Raw genomic sequence first — 23,628 nt, 5'->3', positions numbered from 1 at the left:
GAGGAAAAAATGTAGTAGTAAAATAAATTAGCATATTTATCGAATTTTTATCATACAAAATTTATTATCATTTTTTTAAAGTCATTTTTAGGTGTCATAAATCATCAATAATATTATATTATGTGCGAAACAATCAAAATGTAATAAATAAAAGCTTGAGAGAAAGCGAAAGCACATTCACACCATCAAGATCGTAATTTATTGGTTTTACGAAAAATAATATAGGTATCTCATAAAATGATGTACTGTTATGAGATAAAATTTTTATCGGCTATCCCATAATTAAAACGAAAATTATGACTGGTAATTTCGTACGAAATCGTTTAAGTATAGATACGCCAACCGAGAGAGGACGTCCCGTACAGCAAATATTATCGTAGTGTACGAAGAAAAATTTTTAATTAATAAAGAATTAAACTACTTTACTCAAAAATGTTTTTTTGGTTAAATTAAATAGTGCTCATGGCTCCTTAACTATTGGTTTTTGGAAAAAAGACAAAATTTTACACAAGGTGTTTCGTGACTCATTACAAGGGATATAAGCACTAATTAATTTAACCAATAAAGTAAAAGCATTGCTGAGCAAAGTAAATTATTGTTTTATTAATTTCAAATTTTTCTTCGTACACTATTAGGGAGACTAGTTTGGATTTTTTTTGAACATGTTATCTGTGAATTCAAGATGTGAACGTTATTCGTTCATTGGATCTCAAAAAGCCATGTGAAGTCGACATTTTGAGAAAAACAAAATAAGTAAAACAAGATATTTTAGACAACTGAAAACTTAAGGTACTTACCTTTCACGCTGAAATTTTAAACTTTGGACAACTTGCGGTACTTTTTGTCGAAAATTCCATAAATGTAATGAATCATCGGCTGTTGCCGTTACTAATGCACCCTCATTTACCAAAAATTGTATTTGTAGTACAGCACCACATGTTAATGTGGGTGGTGGTCCTTCAGCACCAGGTATATTCACAGCCGCTGTTGCTAATGGTGATTCATGTTTCGCATGTGCATCAACACCTGGTCTTCCTAGTCTATTTTTTGAAAAAGATTTAGTTAAGGAAAAATCAGAATAATATTGGAGCAGATAAAACAAATGATTATAATAAAAAATAAACATTCCTTTGAGCATTGATGATTATATTTAAATAAAGTTTTTGGAATTTCAAGAGGAATTTCGGAGTAAATCAGTCTCTGGAGGAAAATTTTCAAATAATATTTCATTATTATTTATCTTACACATTGTTATTTATCTAACAAATTCATCTATTAAAAATATTCTATTCAGAAATAATAGAATATTGCATCGACTTCGAAATATCTCATCTGTTAACATATACAAGGTGTTCCATGACTACAGAACTCTTGGCCTCATAAATAAGCTTATAAAAACGAACGTAAAAATTGTTTACCAAATTTCAAACTGAGAACTTATTTCAGAAATATAATTAACCAAATAAATTAATAAGTTTATCCAATGACAAAGCACTTAAAAATATAAGGATGTCTTTATCGTTGCATTTAATTATCATATTGACTACCTCACTTTTTTAAATTTGTATAAAGCCCAAGCCAGTAACCTGTGTTTTATTACATACCACAGTAATTACTGGGTGGGGTTTCGTAAAATTTAAAAGTGTGTTAGATATATTGATAATAAAATGCAACAGGATTTAATTTTCAATCTGAAAACCATAATTTTCTATCAGGAATACAAAAACCAATTTTCAATTCTCAACCCTTCTTGAAACAATTATGCTGAATAATTTCCATCCTAATAAGTTAAAACAAAAGAACGAATGTATTTGCGAGATAGTAGTTTTTATCTAAGTTCTACAATATAATATTTCCACGCATTATGTGCGTAAACTAATCGAATTCCCTCTTAGTTTAGTAAAAAATTAAAATACTTCTAAAGAATATCTTAAATTATAATATTATTACAATTAACTAGGGCTCGTATCGTTAAAGGTACGTAGAATGCAAAAAAAAGTTCTATTATTATTAAAAATTATAAATTATAGTAAAATTTATAGTCTTTCGCTATTAATTTTAATAATTTATGTACTAATTTCATTCTATTTCCAACACTGAGGTACTAACAGATTAACGAGTACCTGTTTGAAGAAACGTTACAAAAATTTTATCATCTGTTCCAAAACCAATAGCTGATTTTAATTGAAGAGAAAATTCTTTAAAAACTATTTATTCTAATCTTATTTTATAGCTTTTTGTGTATTTTAATAGGTTTTGACCAAGGAGTGAGTGAGAGTTATTTTGTTACGAAGCGATGAATGAATCAGTTTTAAAGCACAAATAAAATAGTTGTTATAAAAGCTTTAAATAGCTTCTAACACAAACTTGTAAATGTAAAATGGATGTTATTTGCAAGAGTTTTATAGCTTTAATAATGGATACTAAGAAATTTTTTTTTACTTCTCTTCATGTGACTTCCGACAGTACTTAAACTAAAATTTTAATGATCAAGGATTGTGCTTTTATCAGTATAAATGCATACGGAAATTCGCTTGTTCCCTTCTGAAATGTGTTTTTAGTATTTCTACAGGCTATGGCATCACATTCATCAGAAAAAAACTAATCAAAAGGAATCCATAAAAAGCGACTTGAGTAATTAATTTCCAGTAAGCTGGAAATCGTTTTAATACATTCATTCTTGCGTGTAATCCGTGTTAGAAGGTGTACATAACTTTTGTGGAGCAAAATAAATGCAAAATTTGACGATAGATAGTTTTTTACAAATTACAAAAAAATAGTATAATAAAATGTACCAAATAAAAAAAATTAAGTAGTAATTTTGTACATTTCTGTTTTTTTTTTCGATTTTCTAGCTTCAAAATTGACCGAACAATGCCAATTTTTAAATGGTGCATTTTTTGCTCACCCCATAAATGAAAAATTATCCATCTTGTAAACCGTTAGAGATAGAACAAAAGTTTTACCATAAAAGTTATTCCTTATATAAAAATAAACAACTTTTGCTTGAAACATTTGTTCTTAAACATCACTGTTTGCCCATAAAAGGTTTACCCGCTAATAAGGACAAAACTTTTATGCCTATTTTCGCAAAAACTATGAAAGATAGAGAGTTTTAAATTTCTAGGTAGCTTCCACTAGTGGTTTTGCTGGAAATTTATTCTTCGATAACGAACATAATAAATAAGAAGCAAATAAATCCAACTTTCGGAATCCTAGAATGCTTAAAACTTTGATTTTCTATGACGATATGGAAGTGTAAATTTCTTATACAATTTAATAGTTGGTAATTTACATATTGCATTTTCAATGTTGAAAACAATTTACAAGAAAACTTATTAAGAAAATTAAAACAATAAAAAATGGTTTTAGTTTTAGTAATAAATTTTTCCAGGATTAATTTGTAATTTTCATTAAAAAGGAAATTTAAAGATGTATTAACTTTAATCAACATTAATTAGATCTGACTCAAATGAACAATTTATTATTCAATAACAGAGACACAAATTTTCTTCAAAGGAAGATAAAAAGCAAAAAAATTATTCAAAATTTTTAAAGCTCTAGCTTAAAACAAGAAAGCCTTTTCCGTCAAGTATTGAAAATTAACAAATTCTTATTAGAGAAAGATATTTTTTGAAAAATACCCATTTGCTCCCTCTTTTACAGTCGAATATATACAGATATATAATTTTTTTGTTGGATGGCAATCCTCAAGATCGATGTAGCTTGCTTTTGTTATTTTATTATTTCATGAGACGAAAACAGCATAGAAATATGTCACTTCGTTTGAAAGATTCGTTCTTACAGTCAAATATTCAGATAGATTGATGAGTTACGCTTTAAATGATTAAAGAGTTTTTGCAAAAACCTGCATGGGTATTGCGAAACAATTAGGAAAAAAACCAAAATAGCAGCTCCTATTTCTCTAATAAGCATTGTTTTCTTTTGTTTTTGTATTTCGGATAAATTCAAATTTTAATTTTCAAGCAGTAGAAGTTTTGAAAAATTGAAAAAAAGAAAAAAATTTCCAATTTCCCTCACAACATGAATAGTTTTTAACAACATTGTATGACATTCTTGACAAAAGTATATCTATTGATTAAATCATAAAATTTCCAACAAAGTATTACTCTCGTATCCATACACCAGTGCCGAGTTTAAAACCCACCACAAGTATAATAAAAATACTACAGGTATGGTAACTATAGAATGTCGAATATGATACATATACAGTATTAGACCTGGAGCTAATAATGAAGTGAAAATTCTGTTATTTTTTATCGTCATTTTGGATACATGATAAATTTGGTTATTGGGAAAATGTGAAGTTATTGAAAATCGAGTTTTCGATAATTTTGCCTGCAGCATGATTATTCCCAAAATTTCCATACATTGGTAGCTCAAAAACTGAAACGTTCCGTAAATATCGTATATCTTATATTATTATACTTAGGATTGAACGTACATGCACAATACCAGTATGATCAATTTTTTTTAAATTTGCATGTTCGCCATTTTGCAATTTACCATCTTGGTTAGTAACCTTTCTACTTGTAGCGACAATAGTAATACACATTCTGTCAAAATTTTTGCTGTACAAATATTGCGGTTTATGAGAAACAGCCCTCTGATAGACGGGCGGACAGCGGAGTGTTTAGTTAGTTACCCTTTGGGTACAGAACCTAAAATCGATCAAATATCTTACTAAATTTTATTTCTTATATATATAGTGTGTTGCATTTAAAATAAAGACACCCTCATATTTTCGTTATTTATAGAACTATGGCTATGAAATTTTGCAGCGTCATACCAGGTAATGGGTCACATTTTTTGAGATACTTAACCGAAACCCGAACTTTAAACTCATCCTAAGTGCGACACGCTGTACATACTACGTTGTCTGTGACTTTTTTTTAGCAGTTGTTAAACTCACATGATTTGAGTTTGATTTTTTTACCAATTTTACATTTTACCAGCCCTCTAAAAGGCAGGTAAAAATAATCACCAATCATATAGTTTTTGGGTTTGCGGTCTAAATACTCAGTTCGTTGCTGTTGACATTTTTAGAATTTTTATGACATTTTATGTTCGCCATAAAATTTAAAATTTATATACATAATATGTAACAGTTTTTTTTTTTGTAACATAATGTAACATTCTCTTTTTGTTTCAAGTGTTATCTGATGTAACGGTCGTCATGAGATTTGAAAACTGTTACATCATAGTTTACCAATGTTGTCTTTGAGGTGATATACCATTTTTCTTTTTAAAACTCTGTTGAAAATTGTCAGAAATGTTTTTTGAATTTACGAAATAAAGGAAGGCTTCGAATGAAGTTGGCTCAAAGACAAACCTTTACTTGTCTTCCTTCTTTGTCTGTGAAATGTGCTATGGCCAAAGTGGATTCAGTAGTAGTCAAAATAAATATTTCTAGCAAAGAATGGACAATTTTCGATAATTCTACATTTAAGTAAGTGTTAAACTATAGTAACTGAAACTATAGATAAAATTATTTAACTAAAAATAATTTGGTTAATCGTTTTCCAATTATTGATCTAAAAATTATGCAACATAGCACTTTTGGATTGTTCACGCTATACGACACGGAAGATTATGGCTAAAAGGCTTGATTTACAAAGTTTTGTTTCAGGAATAGGGATGGTTATTGCTTGTACATTTTAAAATAATTTTCTTAATATACAGTGTGATCGGAAATGCGGAATATCAAAGTTGATTTTCTTTTAAACGAACTACCCTGTCTGTTATTTCATGTTCCGGTTTTACGATCAAAATTGTGTTTTAACTTATTTAACCTAAATTTTCTTTTCGAAATATTCTGTATTTTCTGAATTATAGTAGCAATGTTAACTTATAATTTCTCAAAGCTTATATCAGTTTGTCAAACCAAATTCAACTTCGAGTCTATTAAAATCAGTTCGATTCTAGAAATGTGCGTTTTTCATGAAAACGTACACATATAGGAAACTTGATGGTATTTGATAGTTAACAGTTACAATTTACATTTGCTATTGACATAAACCCTGTGCTGTATTTAAGTTAAACAAGTTATTTTCGTTTAAAATTTGTAATTCTTTAGTCATAATGTTGTGATAACCTGTATACATAACTCAATTATTCACAGTTGCAACACGAAACTCAATCGATTGGTAGACTCAGAGTTAAATTTTGTATGAAAAACTGATATAACCTTTGATAAATTTTACGTTAAAATTGCAATTATAATTTCATAAAAGAATATTTTTAAAATCGTGAAGTTTTGGTGAGGAAATCTAATGAAAAACACCTTTATTTTGATCGTAGAGCCTGAAAATGAAATAATAAACAGGGTATTCATTTAACAAAAAACTTTGATACATTCCGTGTTTCCGGTCACTCTGTATATTACAAAAATAATTTTAAAATGTACAACCAATAGCCCTACATGTATTACTGAAAAATTTTGTGGCCGTTTAGCCACAACCATCCGTGTCGTATAGCGTGACCAACCCGGTATCATTTAATAATTTTGGCATGCAAATGTCAACTGTAAAAGAAACCATGACAGTTATATTCCAGTAACATTATTTTTGATTTATAAATGGCATAAAACCACGTTTTATTTCAATAGAGAATTGCGATTGTATCTCATAAAATGATCGTTTAATTTCGAATTTGAATATGTCAGATATCCCACTCCATATATACTGTAATATGTATTTAAAAAGAAGTATAATTTAGAGAAAAAGCACTCATTAAAGCTTTTATATAAAAGAAATGTAACAGAATATATATTCCGTCTCCACTTTTTACAACCACAAACTCTAACCACACTGCTTTCAGCATCCCATTACTCAATAAACATACAAAAGTATCATATTAAACTGATATATACGAGATAAAGCTTTCCAGGAATCCAATGAAGCTTTATATAATAATATATTACGATATATAGACAATGTTGTAAAAGAGTATAAGCTTTGTTCAATTCGTATATAAGACTCCTTCCGTTTTTCGATGTTCTATCATTTATGTATGTTATATGATAACGTAATATGCTGCGTACGTTATTCAAAATGGTATAAAAAATGCTTTATTGTTACAATGAGAGAAAAGCTCCTTGAGAAAAAAAAAGCTTGATAAAACTGTTTGGTTTTTTCTTTTGTAATTCATGTTAATTATTTTTTATCTTTAATGACATATTTTTTTGTAATAAAAAACTTTAAACAAAAAATAAACCGATTTTAAACAAAAAAATATCCCAAAACAAATTAATATGCACTAAAAAGTAAAAAAAAAAGGGTAAAAAACGGAAATTTTCGTTACTAAGTTCTCATCGGTGTCAACTAAGGAAACAACTGTGACAGAACGGTTGGATACATTAACTTAGCTTACACCGACTCCGACTAATAATAATAATTGAAACTATATTATATTATCATTATTTTCTTACTTTGCAGTGCATATTAATTTTTTTGAGATAGTCTTAACAAAAAAAAGTTTTTTTGTTTTGTGATTTTTCAGTGAATCTGCAGTACACTAATTTGTCACTAAAAAAAGAACCATCCAAATTGGTTTGCGTTATATTGAGTTATTCGTCCATTTGTCCCGCATATTCTTAATGCAAATTTAAAACTTATATGATTTTTTCATGGATATCATTGTCAGGACTAGATCAAATTGAAATGAAAGCACCAACTTTCTAACAAAAGAATCATCAAAATCGGTTCATTCAGTCGAATTTTTGTAGTATAATTTTTAAGAATCTATTTTGCTTACATAAAAGTGTTCCTTACTGTCATAATATTCTTATCATAGGAATTTTATGAAAAAATTCAAAACAGAAAAGTTTTAGCCATATATGTTGGATTTCTATACCAAGCGGCTTTATTTTTTGAATTAATTTATAAAACTGGTATGTTATTTTTCCCACAGTCTACGCAACCAATCTATAAAAACAAAAAGGTTTTTGATTCTCTAAAAATCGAGAAAACTACCCGTCTTGTTTGTAAGAGTAAGAGTAAGTTCGCAAAAAAAGGCTGTTTTTGAAATATTTGAAAAAACGTGTATAAAAATCGTAAAAACAATAAAAATTAATTTTTAGTTATTTGATGTTTATTGTCAAGTATTGAGAATTATTATTAGAATTGAATGACGCTTGAATTTAAAACCAAATTTTTCAAGGAGTCTCTGCAATTCTCAAAATGTTACAGAAAAAAAATTAATATTTAGAAAGTGTGTTTTTCACAATTTTAAAAGAGAAACATTAATGTTTCATATTTCATTTGAAATTTAAAAAAACAATGCTAGACTATTTTAAACACAATTTATTCATAAATTTTTAACATTCCTTGAAGAGTCTTTTTTGGTTTAATGTTTTTAGGATAAATTTTAATTTTAGTGTATCCTTTCTGTGTTAGTTCTGCCTGGAAAGCTTAAAATTGGCAAATACCCGTTGATGATAATATTCATATATGAAGAAAAAATCGTTTTGTCTGAAACTCCACGAGACAACAGGTCCATTGTTCGACCCCTATAAAAATTGCAATTTTTAAAGTTTCAGGCAACAACCAACCTTCTTTGTTGAATGTCGAATATCCATAGCTCCTAGGCGAGGGCATCCCAAGACAAGTTCTCGGCAATAACAGTTTTGTTCAAGAAAAACTTGTTAGACACGATCGACTTTGACTCATCGTTTATTGGTTAGATATTTCACTAACCAGTATCATTTAGCCACTCTGTGTGTATGCAGCCAGAATGTTAATAATTATTCCTATAATAAATACCTCCGAAAAATGTTCATAGCATTATTAAATATTCTCTTTATTGATATAGGTAATTTAAAAATGTCAAAATAATTAATCGTTAAATGAATAAAACCATCAAATATACGAATGCTATTTTTGTGAATATTAAATAATAATATATTTTATTATCTATAATGTAATATAAAATTCAATATTAATTATTTTGTTACATAATCAACATACAATTATGGTAAATTGATAATTCACAAAGGAATATTATTGATATTAAATAATATTATTTGATTTAGTTGTATGTATAGTTCTACCTATATCTATCTATTAAATATGTGCAGAATGTAACAGAATATAACCTATTTTATACAACGAACAGAAGGGACGGGATTGGTTACGTCCTAGATCGGATGTCTAGAGGACTGTCTTTCACTTTTACAAAGATCACAAAAATTTGGTTTCATAATAAAAATATGTACCACTCATATAGCAGTGTGAAATATTTGTGTATCCTGTATATACATACATGCAAATAGAATATAATTCCAGTCACTTATATAGAACAGAAGTGACGGAGTTGTTACTGGTGTGAAATTTTTGCGTTTCTTTTTATTTGTTCGAAGAAAAATACGTAATGCGTGTTAATCAATTGAAGGGTACAATCTCGATCTCATTTGTTAAGTGATATAATGTATTGAGATGGAAAAAGCTACTAAAAATATCATGTATGAGGGGCTTGTAAAGGTACACCGTATGATAGAAAACGATCGCAATAAAGATTTTGAAGTAAGTAATAGTTTTCAATATGAAATCCTTCCTCGAAAAATCCTCAAAAATGAACTCTTTAAATAGCAATGAATGCTTTTATTAGCAATGCAAAAAAAAAACACTTAGAAGAAGCAACACTTTTTTAAAAGCTTGTTACTTGTATGTCCCGTAATTTTGCAACTAAAATATGACCAACGTCCAAGTTTCCGATTGAGCTAAAATTTTTCATACATATGTAAATTGGATGACAATGCATTTATATAGAAAGTATCATTTTCCCATCGCTTCCACGATATTTGGTATACATACGTTTTATGAATTCAAAATTTAAATAAAAAATGCTTTATTAGGGACAAACTTTTATTGTAATAAAAGTAGAAAATAATTTTTCTTATGAATTACATGAGTACTTGAGAAAAGTTCAGGCACTCCAAATCATCCTTGATATTTTAAATTATATTCAACTTTGTTATTTTGAAACCTTCTTATATAGTCATTTTGAAACCTTCAAACAACGCACATTTTAAAATTAGAAAAGTGTACCTGAAGATGCACTTAGTCGGAAGTTCAGAACCATTGAGTGTATATTTAAGACTAGAATCAATGTTTTTAAGATGTCACTTAAACTACATTACACCCTGTATATGCTACAATTATAATTATGTTCGAATCTAATATTCTGTTTATATATTTGAGTGTAATAAATGATGATGATAATAATACGAATGCCTTGATATAGGGTATTATAAGAGAGTAAAGTGTTGTACCTTGATGGTAGTATACTTTGAATCACTCTTTAATTCCTTGAAAGTTGTGTTACCAGAAGTTAAACAATCAAGAGAATGCAGCAAAAAATTTATCTCGAAAAATACTAAAGTTCCAAAAAAAAGTTTAGAAGGGAAAATAGTTCTTTTTTCGCAGAATATTTTAGCTCCCAAACTTTTTTTTGTAACTTTTTTATTTTTCGTATTATTTAACGATAAAGACATTTTTTTGTTTCGGAAAATTTCTTTGCATTTAAATTCCAATATTTCAAAAAATAAATATCCGAAACTGCTAAAACATTTTGAGAATGTTGTCAGTACCTTAATAAAGTAAATTGGAAAGTGACATGCATTAATTTTAGTTTCCGTGGTAAATTCATCAATTCTTGTGCTGGATAAAACATAAAAAAATGGTATGAGGACTTTTCTTTTCATTATAACTTGAAACTATTTTCATTTTTAAAATTGCTTTGACACACATATAAATCTAAATAATGATACAAGGTACAACACTCCTCCATATATTATAGATAGATGAAGGTAGTAGGTAGTATAGATGTAAACAAAATCAAAATAATATATTACAACGTGAACTGATTTTCAATTATAGATAATTATTAAATATAATATTATCAAAATTAATTATATTTAAATGGTTTGTTAAAATGGTTCATCAATTACATGTGTATAGATATTGATGTTGATATGGATATCGACATTCGTTTTATTTTTCAATTAAAAATCAAACCAGAGTTTTTATATTCAATTAATTTTATTAATTATTTTGTATCAATTAGTATTTACTAAAAATTTTTTTTTTTTTCATTAGGAAAATTAATCGTTTGCCAAACTCGTTGATTTCAAATGAAAAAAAAAGGTTGGAAGTTTAAGTTCATTGAATCAGAAAATTGTATGCTGTAATTCAAATTTTCGTTTGATTGCTTTAAGGATTTTCAAATAATATTTTTATGTAATTTGCTCGCATATAAGATTTAAAATCATAAAACTTGTATAGAAAGAAGATGTTCGAAGTATTAAAACACCCCATAACGTGACTTCCTTTTGCATGTACTCACTACATTGTAGTGTCAGTCACATTATTATGTTGTTAAATAAAACATATATCATAAAATTTTATGAGCTTAGGGATAAATGAAGAATCAACCATAAAATCAACTATACTAAAACTAAAAATGGTATCATAATGACGCAAAATAAAACGCATTTTACGTCAAATGTAGGATCAATGGAATATCAAAATAGATTCAGTGATGTTCAAAATAGGTTTTTTGTTTGAAATGTCTATTCCTGAGATTGTAAACCGTTTTTTGTGTGTAGATTATCCCACCAATTCCATAGTGCACACTTATTTGTATAAAAGAAGAAAAAGAAAAGTATTTCAATACTATTATTCGGTTTTTGTGGTAAAATAAATTCATGAATGATGAGATTTTCAAGGAGGCTCATCCGGTAATATGAGAACCTAATCCCATACAATAATGATGATTTTACAAGTGAAAACAAACAATTGACTGAGTTAATTGTTGAAATACCATGTATAGGTAGTGTTGATAACTCTGTCACATTTCACATACATACATATCTGACATATTTAACTGATATTCTCATATAATGCGCAAGTGTTGATGCGCAATCGTTTGTTTTTTTTTGACGTCATGTAAATAACAAAAGATATTCACTTTGATATTCCTATATTAATACATACTATAAAATTTGTACCTAATTAACGCCCTCGTGGGTAAACAGTGATGTTTACAAAAAAATGTTTCAAACAAAAGTTGTTTATTTTTTTGTAAGGAACATTTTTTACATTTAAACTTTTATTCTATCTCTAACGGTTTACAAGATGGGTACTACGGACCCATGACCCAATTGACCCATGTTGCTCATTTACGAACTTGACCTCACTTTTTACGTCCTAAGCACGCTGTAAAAATTTCAGCTTGATATCTCTTTTCGTTTTTGAGTAATCGTGACCACAGACGGACGGACGGACGGCCGGACGGCCGGACAACCGGAAATGGATTAATTAGGTGATTTTATGAACACCTATACCAATTTTTTTTTTGTAGCATCAATATTTTTAGGCGTTACAAACTTGGGACTAAACTTATAATACTATGTATATTTCATATATACATGGTATAAAAATACATCCTACGAATAGTATATAATATTACATACATATAATTAAGGATTTTATACAATATGCGGTTTTAACGTTATATAATATATGTATAATATTATATAACATTTAAATACCAGAAAGCTTTTTCAAACCACAAAAGCTTACATCCGTTATGTGTGTGTACATAATATGTTTGTATGTGCCTATATAATAAATACGACATGTTTGTGATATGATGAGCTAAGTAAGCATATAATTCGTTGTACATGGAACTAGAAAACGCATTTGATAATGTGTGAGATATCATGGATTTAATAAAATATTCTTTACATTTTAAAACGTATTAACGTTGGACGGATTAATGAAATATTCAAGACTTCACATTGACAAAACAATAGTTATTTTGATGATAATGTATTATACTATTGTTAAAAGAAGGGAAAACAAACAATTAACTGAGTTCATTGTTGAAATACCATGTATAAACAGTCTTGATGACGCAATCGTTTGTTTTTCTACGACACGTAAGTATACAAAGATATTCACACATTCATCACTATATATAATTCATGCTATTTTGCACCCTTGTGGGTAGTGATGTTTACAAAAATGTTTCGAACAAAAGCTGTTTATTTTCTTCTAAGGAACATTTTTAACATTTAAACTTTTGTTCTATCTCATATGGTTTACAAGACCCAATCGACCTAGTTTGCTCATTTACGAACTCGACCTCACTTTTTACTTCCTAAGCACGATTTAAAAAGCAGCTTGTTATCGTGATGACAGACGGACAAACGGAAATGGACTAATGAAGCGATTTTATAAACACCTATAGCACAATTTTCTGATATTATCAATATTTTTAAGCGTTACAAACTTGGGACTAAACTTAATATACTATGATATATTTCATATATACATGGTATAAAGATGGATGAAAAAATAAAAATATTGATTTTAGAATTTTGTGCCTAATTAGTAATATTTTTCCATTGAAATCCATGGTTGATCGTCGAATTCACTTTTAAAAAGTCAGGCCTTTCTGTCTAGCCCTAGGTCTTACCATTGAATTTACGCTGAAATAATGGCAAAACCGGTAACATCGTGGATATTCCGAAAATGTGTAACACAGTTTTCAATAGGTAAGACACCAAAAACGCTTAGAGATTTTTCCCCATTCAAGCCAAAATGATACATAGTCCCCTCCAAGGTAGAAACGTCATCATTTTACACTCTATGCCGTGAAAATCCTTTTGTTATGAATTTTTACAGTTTATTATACAGAAAATGATTAGATAGATATATTTTAAATGCTTAAACTAAGAAAATATTTACTTGATATAATTTAGTAACATGTTGTTTTGCCCGTATCTACATTTTTATAATGTTTTAATACCTCGTTGGTAGAACAAATTTAAAAAAAAAAAAAAAAAAAAACTATCAATTAAATATGACGAAATAATGCTCAACCCATTTATTTGAACTTTACGACTTATTTATTATACATTGCATGTATGTAATATACAAGGTATACTAAATTTAGTCCCAAGTTTGTAACGCTTGATATTGATGCAACGCACAAAATTTTGGTATAGGTGTTCATAAAATCACCTAATTAGTCCATTTTCGGCTGTTCGTCCATCCATCTATGGACACGATAACTCAAAAACGAAAAAAGATATCAACTCGAGTTTGAGTTCGTAAATGAGCAACATAGGTTATTTGGGTCTTGGATCTGTAGGACTCATCTTGTAAACCGTTAGAGATAGAACAAAAGTATGCATGTAAAAAATGTTCTTTATAAAAAACAAAACAACTTTTGTTTGATACATTTTTTCGTGAACATCACTGTTTACCCGTGAGGGCGCTAATTAGGCTTTAATTGTATAGTATGTATTACATGGAAAATCACTTATATTAGTTATGTATGTGTGACATGTATGTATGTGTAATGTGATAGAGTAATCAACCCTGCCTATGCATGGTATTTCAACAACTCTGTCAATTGTTTGTTTTGACTTGTTTAAATACAAAATTTGAACGGTATTAATTATCCGGTCAATTCTAACATCCGAAGGTACATATATTAGCACCCGACTGAAATTTGGCACGCATGTACTCTGTCATACTCGTGATATTTATATGCCTAGATGTAAATCGAACATTCTGTATATATATTGTTTATAAATAAAATATTTTATTTATTTTGGTTTATTTATTAAAAATATTAAAATATCTATTATCATTAAATTCCACTAGAACAAAAATATTTAATGAACATTGTATCGTAACATTAAAGAAATGTTTGATACTTGAGTAGAAATAGTAGCACAAACCAACCAACTATTTCACACACAATATATAGCATCAAACTATTATAAAATAAAATACTTCTATAACAAACTACTGTGCTTACATTTATTTAATAGAGAAGGTGTATCTATCTAGTTCTAGTATTTACTATTATTACTAGACTAGTGTACTAAAAACGAGACGTAGTAACATGTTAGATAAACTAGATGCTACAATCATACTATGTGCTTGGCAGATAGATAGCTTTCTACAGAGACTAACAAATAATTATATCTAAAAAATACTGATTAGCTACTATTAAACTGTAACGCAAGAATTAAGAAATTAAAAAAAAGCCAAAGCAAGACATTTTTAAACGACCTACCAGTTTGCTATATTCTTACACCACTGAATACATATGAATTACCGAATCAGATAGTAAGCCATCTTTATCGGTCATTATATTATATTTCAAAACCAAGTGAAATTTACAAAATTTAAAAGGCCCCCGAGAAATTTTTCGTATATGAAACCCTAAACTCGCACTTGAAACGTATATAAGAAGACTCTCCATTAAATAACCTTTCGAACGAAATAAAAAACTTCAAATCGGTTCAATAGGTTAGGCTTTACGCCACAGACAGATAGACAGACACACATAATGGTCAAACTTATAATACTACCTTTTTTTGGTTCGGGGGTTAATAATAAATAATAAAAACAATAAAATATTAAAAAAAATTAAATTAAAGTATTTATTATTGGTAAAAAAGGCATTATAGTAAATATATGAGGCTTTCAGAAAAAAAACATCGACTTGGAAGCTAAATTTGAAAAATTAAAAACTGTTCAATGCACCTCATTATCAGCTCCTAAATTATTTTGAGAGGCCGAGTACACCTTCCTTATGCATATACGATGCACTACACCAGCCCATATTAAGCAATAATTAAATTCATTTTGAGTTGCGACGGCGGGAATCGAACTCACTACCCGTGCCATACCGCAAACGGAATCGGTTACGCTTTAACCAACTGAGCTACTACGGTTGACTTCTTGTTCGATGATAACGATCTAAGCTTTTCTTAGGAAATATGACAATTTGCTGGGTTTAAGAAGTGAATCGAATTATGGATACTATTCAGCCCACAAAAATGACCAAACCTGCGTAAGACTAAGAGACAGAGAGATGGAATTTTCAATGTTATGACGAACTGCACTTCCAAATTTCTTCACATGTTTTTCAACACTGAATTACATCTGGCACCGAATTACATCTGGGAAATGAGGGAAATATGTAACTTTTTTTAACCTCACTGAGTTCTTGAATGAGTTTTTAAATTTACGAAAAATAAAGACATTTGTCCTATCTATAATCTTGAAGATGTTGACAATCATTTAAAACTTATTTTAGTTTATACCCTTTTGAAGTACACTATCTGTTATATTTTTGTGTCTTTCTGTATATTTATTATAAATGTAACATCAAAATAACTATTTCTGAGCATAGCACTGGCGGCAACAAACGGTCGGAAAATATTTAATATGGTAAAGAACTTTTCTCAGAATTTCATACGTACGTATAACCTAGTAAAAATTACTACTTTGCTATTATGTAGTACAACAAATCATTTTTAGGATTCCGTTTCTTAACATATGCGGAAACAATAGCCTACATTCGGTAAAATTTATGCACTTCTCTGTGTTAAATTCATTCAACCATTGATCAAAATTTAAACCTTGAACCAATATTTCAGAGTGTTTTCAAGTTGGAGCATTGACACAACAAATGAGATTATTTATCAAAACAGAAGAGTTTTTTGTAAATATTTTTGGGGTCATGCAGACCAAGCGATTCTTGTGGGTTAATTGCCACCCTCCCTGATTTGGCAGTATAATTTTGCGATATAATATCCGATGTGTAGATATAGTCATTCATTTCGCTTATAACCAAACATTTTCTGTATATATGAATGTAGTCTACATACGAATAGTTTCGAGATACAAGGAATATGTAATGCTGAAATTTTCTAAGAGCATTAAAAATCAAGTAGAAAATATCAGTTACTTTTTACTAGAATTAAAACCTCTTAATTTAAATAAAGACTCAAAAACATGTAACAAAGAACAAGCATTCTTGTTGAACTCGTTTTTGCAATCAAAAGATGTAAAGTTTTTTGATATATCTGACATTAATTTTCTCGAAGAGCTTTCTATAAAAGCTTCTAATCCAATTTGTTGCACTAACGTAAGTATCTAAAGATTAAATGTGTACCAACCTTTAGAACAAAGTTGTTTATTGTTTAAACTTATATTGAAAGGGCGTCTTCTTCTATATTTGTAGTCGACGTAGATGTATACACGTATACGATTCTAAAGTACGTAGTTATAAATATTTGTCCATAGACGATAATAAAAGCGTCATTTCAAAGTTGAAATTATATGCATAGTGAAGGAAAGTATATAGCAACTATCCAGAAAATTGTTTATTTACTTTTTTTATTTTTTATATTATGAGAAAAACTTGGAAAATAGATAACGAAAGAAATGAAAACAAGTTGAAGAAAATAGTTGGAAAAAGTTTTTAATTTAAAATAATTATATAAAACATTTAAGTAGGTAAGTTACTTTTGAAATAGGTCCTGTTTTTGTATTGCAAATATGTTTGGACCATTTCTCTTAAAATTTGTGATTATTTTAATTTTTGAATTTATTTTTTAGACATTAATAAATGGTAAATTAAGTAATAAATGCCTTTATATTATAAATGTGAAAGTAAGGTTGTTTGAATATTACTGAATGGATTTGAATGAAACTTAAGAACAAAAAAAATCATACATTAGAACACACATGATAACACGCTATAATTTACAAAGATATATAAAAAAAAATTATTCTTTGACATTTCACTAAAATTTCCATTAGCATCATTTATGTACCATGTAAATGAAACATTTTATCAAGGTATACTAAGTTTAGTCCCAAGTTTGCAACGCTTAAAAATATTGACGCTACGAACAGAATTTTGATATAGGTGTTCATAAAAAAACCTAATTAGTCTCTTTTTGGTTGTCTGTCCGCCAGTCTGTCTGTCTGTAAACACGATATCTGAAAACAAAAAAAGATGTCAAGCTGAAATTTTTATACGTGCTCAGGACATAAAAAGTGAGGTTGAGTTCGTAAATGAGCCCGAAGACCTATTTTGTAAACCGTTAGAGATAGAACAAAAAATTAAGTGTAAAAAATGTTTCTTATAAAAAAATAAACTTTTATGTAACATTTTTAACATTTTTACGTAAACATCACTGTTTACCCGTGAGAGCACAAATTATATAGTATTTATTATACGGGAATGTCTTTCTTCACTTATATGACGTTAAAAATCAAACGATTGCGTAATCTACACTGTTTTTACACGGTATTTCAATAATTAACACAGTCAATTGTTTGTTTTCACTTGTAAAGCATAAATTAAAGATTTCTGTAAAATAGTGAACGAGATACAATTCATCACCTGCTCTCATTTACTCAATGAATTATGACTATTTGACAGTTAAAAAAAATTGAAAACTATACATATACTAGTACCTGTGAAAAACAATCCTTGCCTTGTTTCGAGTATTATGAAAGGGGAATAAGTGAGAGCAAGAAAGGTGAAAGTTATGATGTTCTGTTCATTACTTTTAAACCCAGGGAAGCAGATGGGTATCAAGCTATTAAAATTAATTATTATAAAAATTAAAATTTTTTTTGTCTTCAGTCTTAAATGCAATCTACACAAATGGAAGTTTATAGTGTTTAATATTTTATCGACATAAATTACTTTTTAGTTATTTGCAAACATTTACTGACGAAGAATGTAAAATATTATACTGATTAGTAAGCGTTTTCTTCTTGAATTTAGATTATATTTCATTCCCGTGCAATTTCTTGCGTATGCAGGGGAAAGTTGCTCCAAAAAGGAGAAAGTTAAGCGGGAAAGTTAAAAAAACGAAAATTGTATGACTAGTATTTATTAATTTTTAAAATAACAAAGCTATCAAAAAAACCGTTTAGCTCTACATGCAAGCCTAAAAGGGGTAACTTCAATGATTTTATATCTACAGCTTTGAGATGAAGCACATATGCTAATGGGCGATTAATGTCCTTCTCACTATTTTTAACCGAAGGAGAAATTTCTACATCCATAAAATTGGTGTCCGGTTCGCATTTGCGTTTAGTGATGAAATCTCTATAGTTATAGAATTTTTATTTTTTCCAATGTGCATTGAATGAAAAGATGCAGATACAGTGGTAGGGTTATTTCTGTCTACCCGTTTTGCCGAAAAGTATACTGTTTATGAAAATTCAAACGAATAATAAATTAAACTTTACGGCGGGGTACGCGATTTGCGCTGTACCTTTCTCCCCTCATATAATTTAAAAGGAATTGTACTCTAACAGCCATGGAAATATGTTTGAGAGGAAAGGCTTGGCGAAAAGTATTCGGAATATTGGATATTTCGGATTATCGAGTGTTCGGATGTTCGGATGACTGATGATTTTGTAATAATTTGTAGAAAAATTTGTAATAATTCTTACTTCTTTAAGACTAACTTCTTGCTAGTTTTAAAAAACAGTTTTTCTAGAAGAAGTGAAACGGGTATTTTAAAATCATGATTAGATAAACGTCTTACCCTAACTATGTTGAAATATGATTTATCATTCATATGAACATCCACAACATTGTAACATGTTTTCAGACGACATCTCACTAAAACTTTACCTGTTGTCTTAGTTCTGGATGGATGTTGTATAATGATTGTTTATAAACAACAACAAGATCAACATTAACAATTTTGTAAAATGATTTATTACTATTCAGAGAACAAGACGATGATGGTTAGTTTGATGTGTTCACACTACGTCATAGCACTTTACCTAAGAGTAGCTAGGTACTAAGAAGTTGTTTAGATGCTAAGTTACATATTCATGGTTCATTTATCTAGAACAATAAATTTTACTTCTATGTACAAAGTATTAATTCTAAGCTCCTTTGAATAGACACTTTCAAAAAAAAAAAAATTGTTCCCCGTTTTTTCGTCTTAAAAGTTAATTTTTTTGTCTTAAAGGTCCAAAAAATGTAATCTAAGCTTAATTAAAAATTTAATGTTAAAGTTCAACAAATTTTTGCAAGGTAATATAAACATCTTTTATGAATGGTTTCGAATCCAAAGAGTTTGTATACAAAGAGAAGGCGATGGATCTGTTAGTCTGTAAGTGGATGCGATATGATGAATGAGAGAGAAGACTGCCAGAAGATTCATGGCTCGCGATTCTGTGTTTTAATGTCACAATTTTACTAACCGAGTATATTTATTGCAAAACACTTTTAAATGTAATTTATCATAGGAATTATTTTTTTGGCCCCTACAATCGATTCAACGTGTTTTTGGTACATCGAAAAATTTACTGGAAGTGTCTATTCTGGATGAAATCAGTTTTTTTTATGTAGAGCACTTCGTCAGTAAGTTTAGTTGTTTTAAGAACATTTACTTTACGTAGCGCGCAAGTTTGGAACGGTAACAATACGCGTTTATATTTTTTCTCACGTTGGGTGCAATTGATTGGAACCTTATCCTGCAGACATTAACTCTATTATAAATGATTTTTCAGAAACTCAGGTCCCCTTAGCAATTTGTTCCTGAAATTGTGTTCTATAACCCTAGAATGTGATTTTATTGATTAAAAAAGAATCGAATGTCTTTTCAATTTACCAAGGAAAATTTGTAGAAAATTGAACGATTTTATGTATACGAAAGGGAAGCGACATGACTCCAAATCGCATTTTTTTTTAAATGTTCTCTGTTTGTTCATGATCTTCCGTGCGACGGTAATAAACTCCTTATAGCACGCTATAAGGAAGAATATATGTATTTTGTACACAAAATTTTATTCAAATTTAATTACATATCTAAGAATTTTCAGCCTTGTTTATTAGGTTATTTACTCGGTATGTTGCTAGCAGAGAATTTTAGAATTTGCTTAAAGCCATATAATTTTCGCTTTTTAATAATAATCATTTATCCAGGATCGATTATTGAATAGTTTTAATATAAAATTTAATTTGGTATTTTGTTATTTAAAGGATGAATATCAATGTTTGAAATACATGAGGTTTTGTTGTTATTTACTGAATATTATAATATTCGTTATAATATATAGTAAATAAATTTTCTTTGATCAATAAAATTTCTAAACATATTGAAATGCTTTTGGTATTCGAGCTGTTTTGTATATTAATATCTCTGGTAGTCAATTTTCGATTTTCCCAACAAAACCTTTTTTGTTTTTGAACACCTATGTCTTATGTTGACTTTAAAGTGTTTTGGTCATCTGCGTTTTATTTCGGAATGTTTCCTGGTTTGGTTTTACATATAAATCGACGATCCTCGGTTGTAAAACAATTCTACTAGGAATTTATCGAATGACATTTCGAAGAAATTTTGTGAAATTACCCCAACGGTACAAGACCAATAGCTTGTTATCATTGTGGAAGAAGTTTGCTTATATGAAGACAGATTTAATAACGCCATGTAACATTTGATATATCTTGTGTGATATCTAGAGAGGTGAACTCCACCCATCAATGTAAATTAACAAACCAAAACTATTATAGAATTAGTAATTAGTTAAATTAACTTGAAACACAAATTTGTAACCGTATTTAGTTCAGAACTAACTATTATTTGACAAATAAACAGCACTTGATGTTTTGAACATTGGAAAGAAATATGGAACATCTAAATAAAATCACAATTATTTAATATCCTTGATAAAATACTATTTTATCCGGACAAATTAAACCAAAAAATAGGTGAAGATACGAAAATTCGCACCCAGCTCAAAGTTGGCAGGATTGTTCAAAACACCATCCTAAATGAAATCTAAAATGTTCTCATCGATTCGATACCTGCAAAATGAATTTACTGGGATAAATTAAAAAAAAAAAAAATCTTTAAAGGAGCATCCTTATTTTTTTTCGAAATATTGGTTTAGAGCATTTGTAAATTCATTTTGAATAGTTTCAGTGTAATATATAATGTACGAGTAAAATTAAGTGATATTAATACAAGTAATGAACAAAATTTAATTATAGTTATTATAATTTTAAAGTTATTTACTAATTAATTGTTATTTTAGCAATAAAATGCCACGACGCGACGTCGTACGTTGACTGGTCGTAAAGAACGTGATCGTAATCGATCATTAATGGGTGATCATCCTTTTGAGATTGCTCAAAAGAATTGGAATTTGGAAGTATGTAATGTATGTCATCGTCGTTAGTTGATTTACAAATTAATAAAGATGGGTTTTGTTGTATACGTCATAAATTTAAAATCAAAAATGAATTGAATATTTTCACAGCCATTACAAAGTTATACTTTTAGCTAGTAATTTAGACAAACAATTCAATTGTAATATTTTTTTAATTTTTCTTATTAATTTCGAAAAAAATAAAATGAAAAACATGCAACTTCTTTATTAAAGCATATATTTTTCCAGCTTTTTACGGTTATGCACACTAGTACGCATTTTAATAAGAAAAGTTATGTTATGTTGACAATCTATTTTGTTTGAGACGTTACTTGCTCATATATCATAAACACAATCTCATTTTATCAGTCTATGTTTTTATTAGAATACTATGTCAAACAAAGGCATAAAATGCATTTGTAGTTTTCATGCTTCATTTTCTCTATAGTTACATAAAATTTATAAAGTATTAAATTACTTAAGCACAGTGTAAGTTTATAATAATAGAAGTAATCAATTTATGAAAACAATTACTAAGTGTAATTATTTGAAATAATAATACCTAAGCCAGGAATACCTGCCGCTTTAAATTCAAATAATACCTTACTATTTAGAGTACTTTAGTATGGTATCACTCACTCATTTGGAACACAAAACCAAAGTACCTACTACGTACAATAGTAGGTAATCTGTAGTTTCATGGGTGTGTATTTAATCAGTTAGTTAATGTTGAATTACATGCTACAAGCTAGCATCTACGTAGTAGATATACAATTGACTAAATTAATCTGCTAATTTTCTATGAGAAATTATATGAACACTAATTACTATGATCATTATTATAGTTATTAGCAACATACGAATTTATTCATTGTGGATTAAAATATTAACTGTGGATTCAAAACCATTTACAAATTTAATAACTTATCTCATCTTTAAAAAAAAAGGAAAAGTATCACGCCCAAAGTATTCCAAGTGGTTCTCTTCTCCAACTGCAGACGAGGAGATCAACATCTTGAACTTTCGAGGTGATTTAATAATCTCAATGCGCTGATAACAAATCATATGTTGAAGGTAAGATCGATCAAAAAATTTTAAAAATTATTCAGAAAAGTACACGGAAAGAAATGCTTCACGTGTAGTACAATGCAGGTATAATACATAGTATCTATGTTTGCATGAAAAATATTATAGTATTTAATAGGGATATCCACCAGAAGTATTGTGGATGTCGCCAACCAGTATGGGCCTGATCCCATTCTGCGTTGACTCGTCCGCTACAATAATTGCTAATTCCTCCAAAATACTTTACAGTATGGCGTTCACACCGATGCTGACATAGTGATATTCAAAAAAAATCTTCTTCTTACTGAGATAATAAGCCAAGGACGTTGCCACTGACAACGATCTTGTAATAACCAAAACAAGAGTTTTATGAAAAAAAAGAGGATAGGTAGAACTCCCAGAGCATTTTACTTGTGTCAAATATCATTTCAAGCTGATAATGTATCATGTTTAAAGAAAATTAACGATGAGACACTCAAAAAAATCTATATTCGTTATTTTTGAGTCAAAAATATTTAAGAAAAATGATTTTTATTGA

The 23,628-nt window shown here is 28.7% G+C and overlaps 1 protein-coding gene across 5 annotated transcripts in view; it reads right to left on the bottom strand.

Annotated features, from left to right (window-relative positions):
• Window positions 1-23,628, bottom strand: part of LOC123300953 (syntaxin-binding protein 5) — a 574,037-nt gene that overhangs the window by 176,123 nt on the left and 374,286 nt on the right. For all 5 annotated transcript variants that reach the window (XM_044883632.1, XM_044883634.1, XM_044883637.1 and 2 more), the window contains exon 3: window positions 798-1,040. In XM_044883632.1, coding sequence (XP_044739567.1) covers window positions 798-1,040 — 243 coding nt within the window. The remainder of the gene's footprint in view (window positions 1-797; window positions 1,041-23,628) is intronic.

The sequence above is a fragment of the Chrysoperla carnea genome, chromosome 5 (assembly GCF_905475395.1).
Source record: "Chrysoperla carnea chromosome 5, inChrCarn1.1, whole genome shotgun sequence".
Lineage (NCBI taxonomy): Eukaryota > Metazoa > Arthropoda > Insecta > Neuroptera > Chrysopidae > Chrysoperla > Chrysoperla carnea.
The sequence above is the reverse complement of the archived record's forward strand: the minus strand, read 5'-3'. Positions and strand labels throughout refer to the sequence as shown.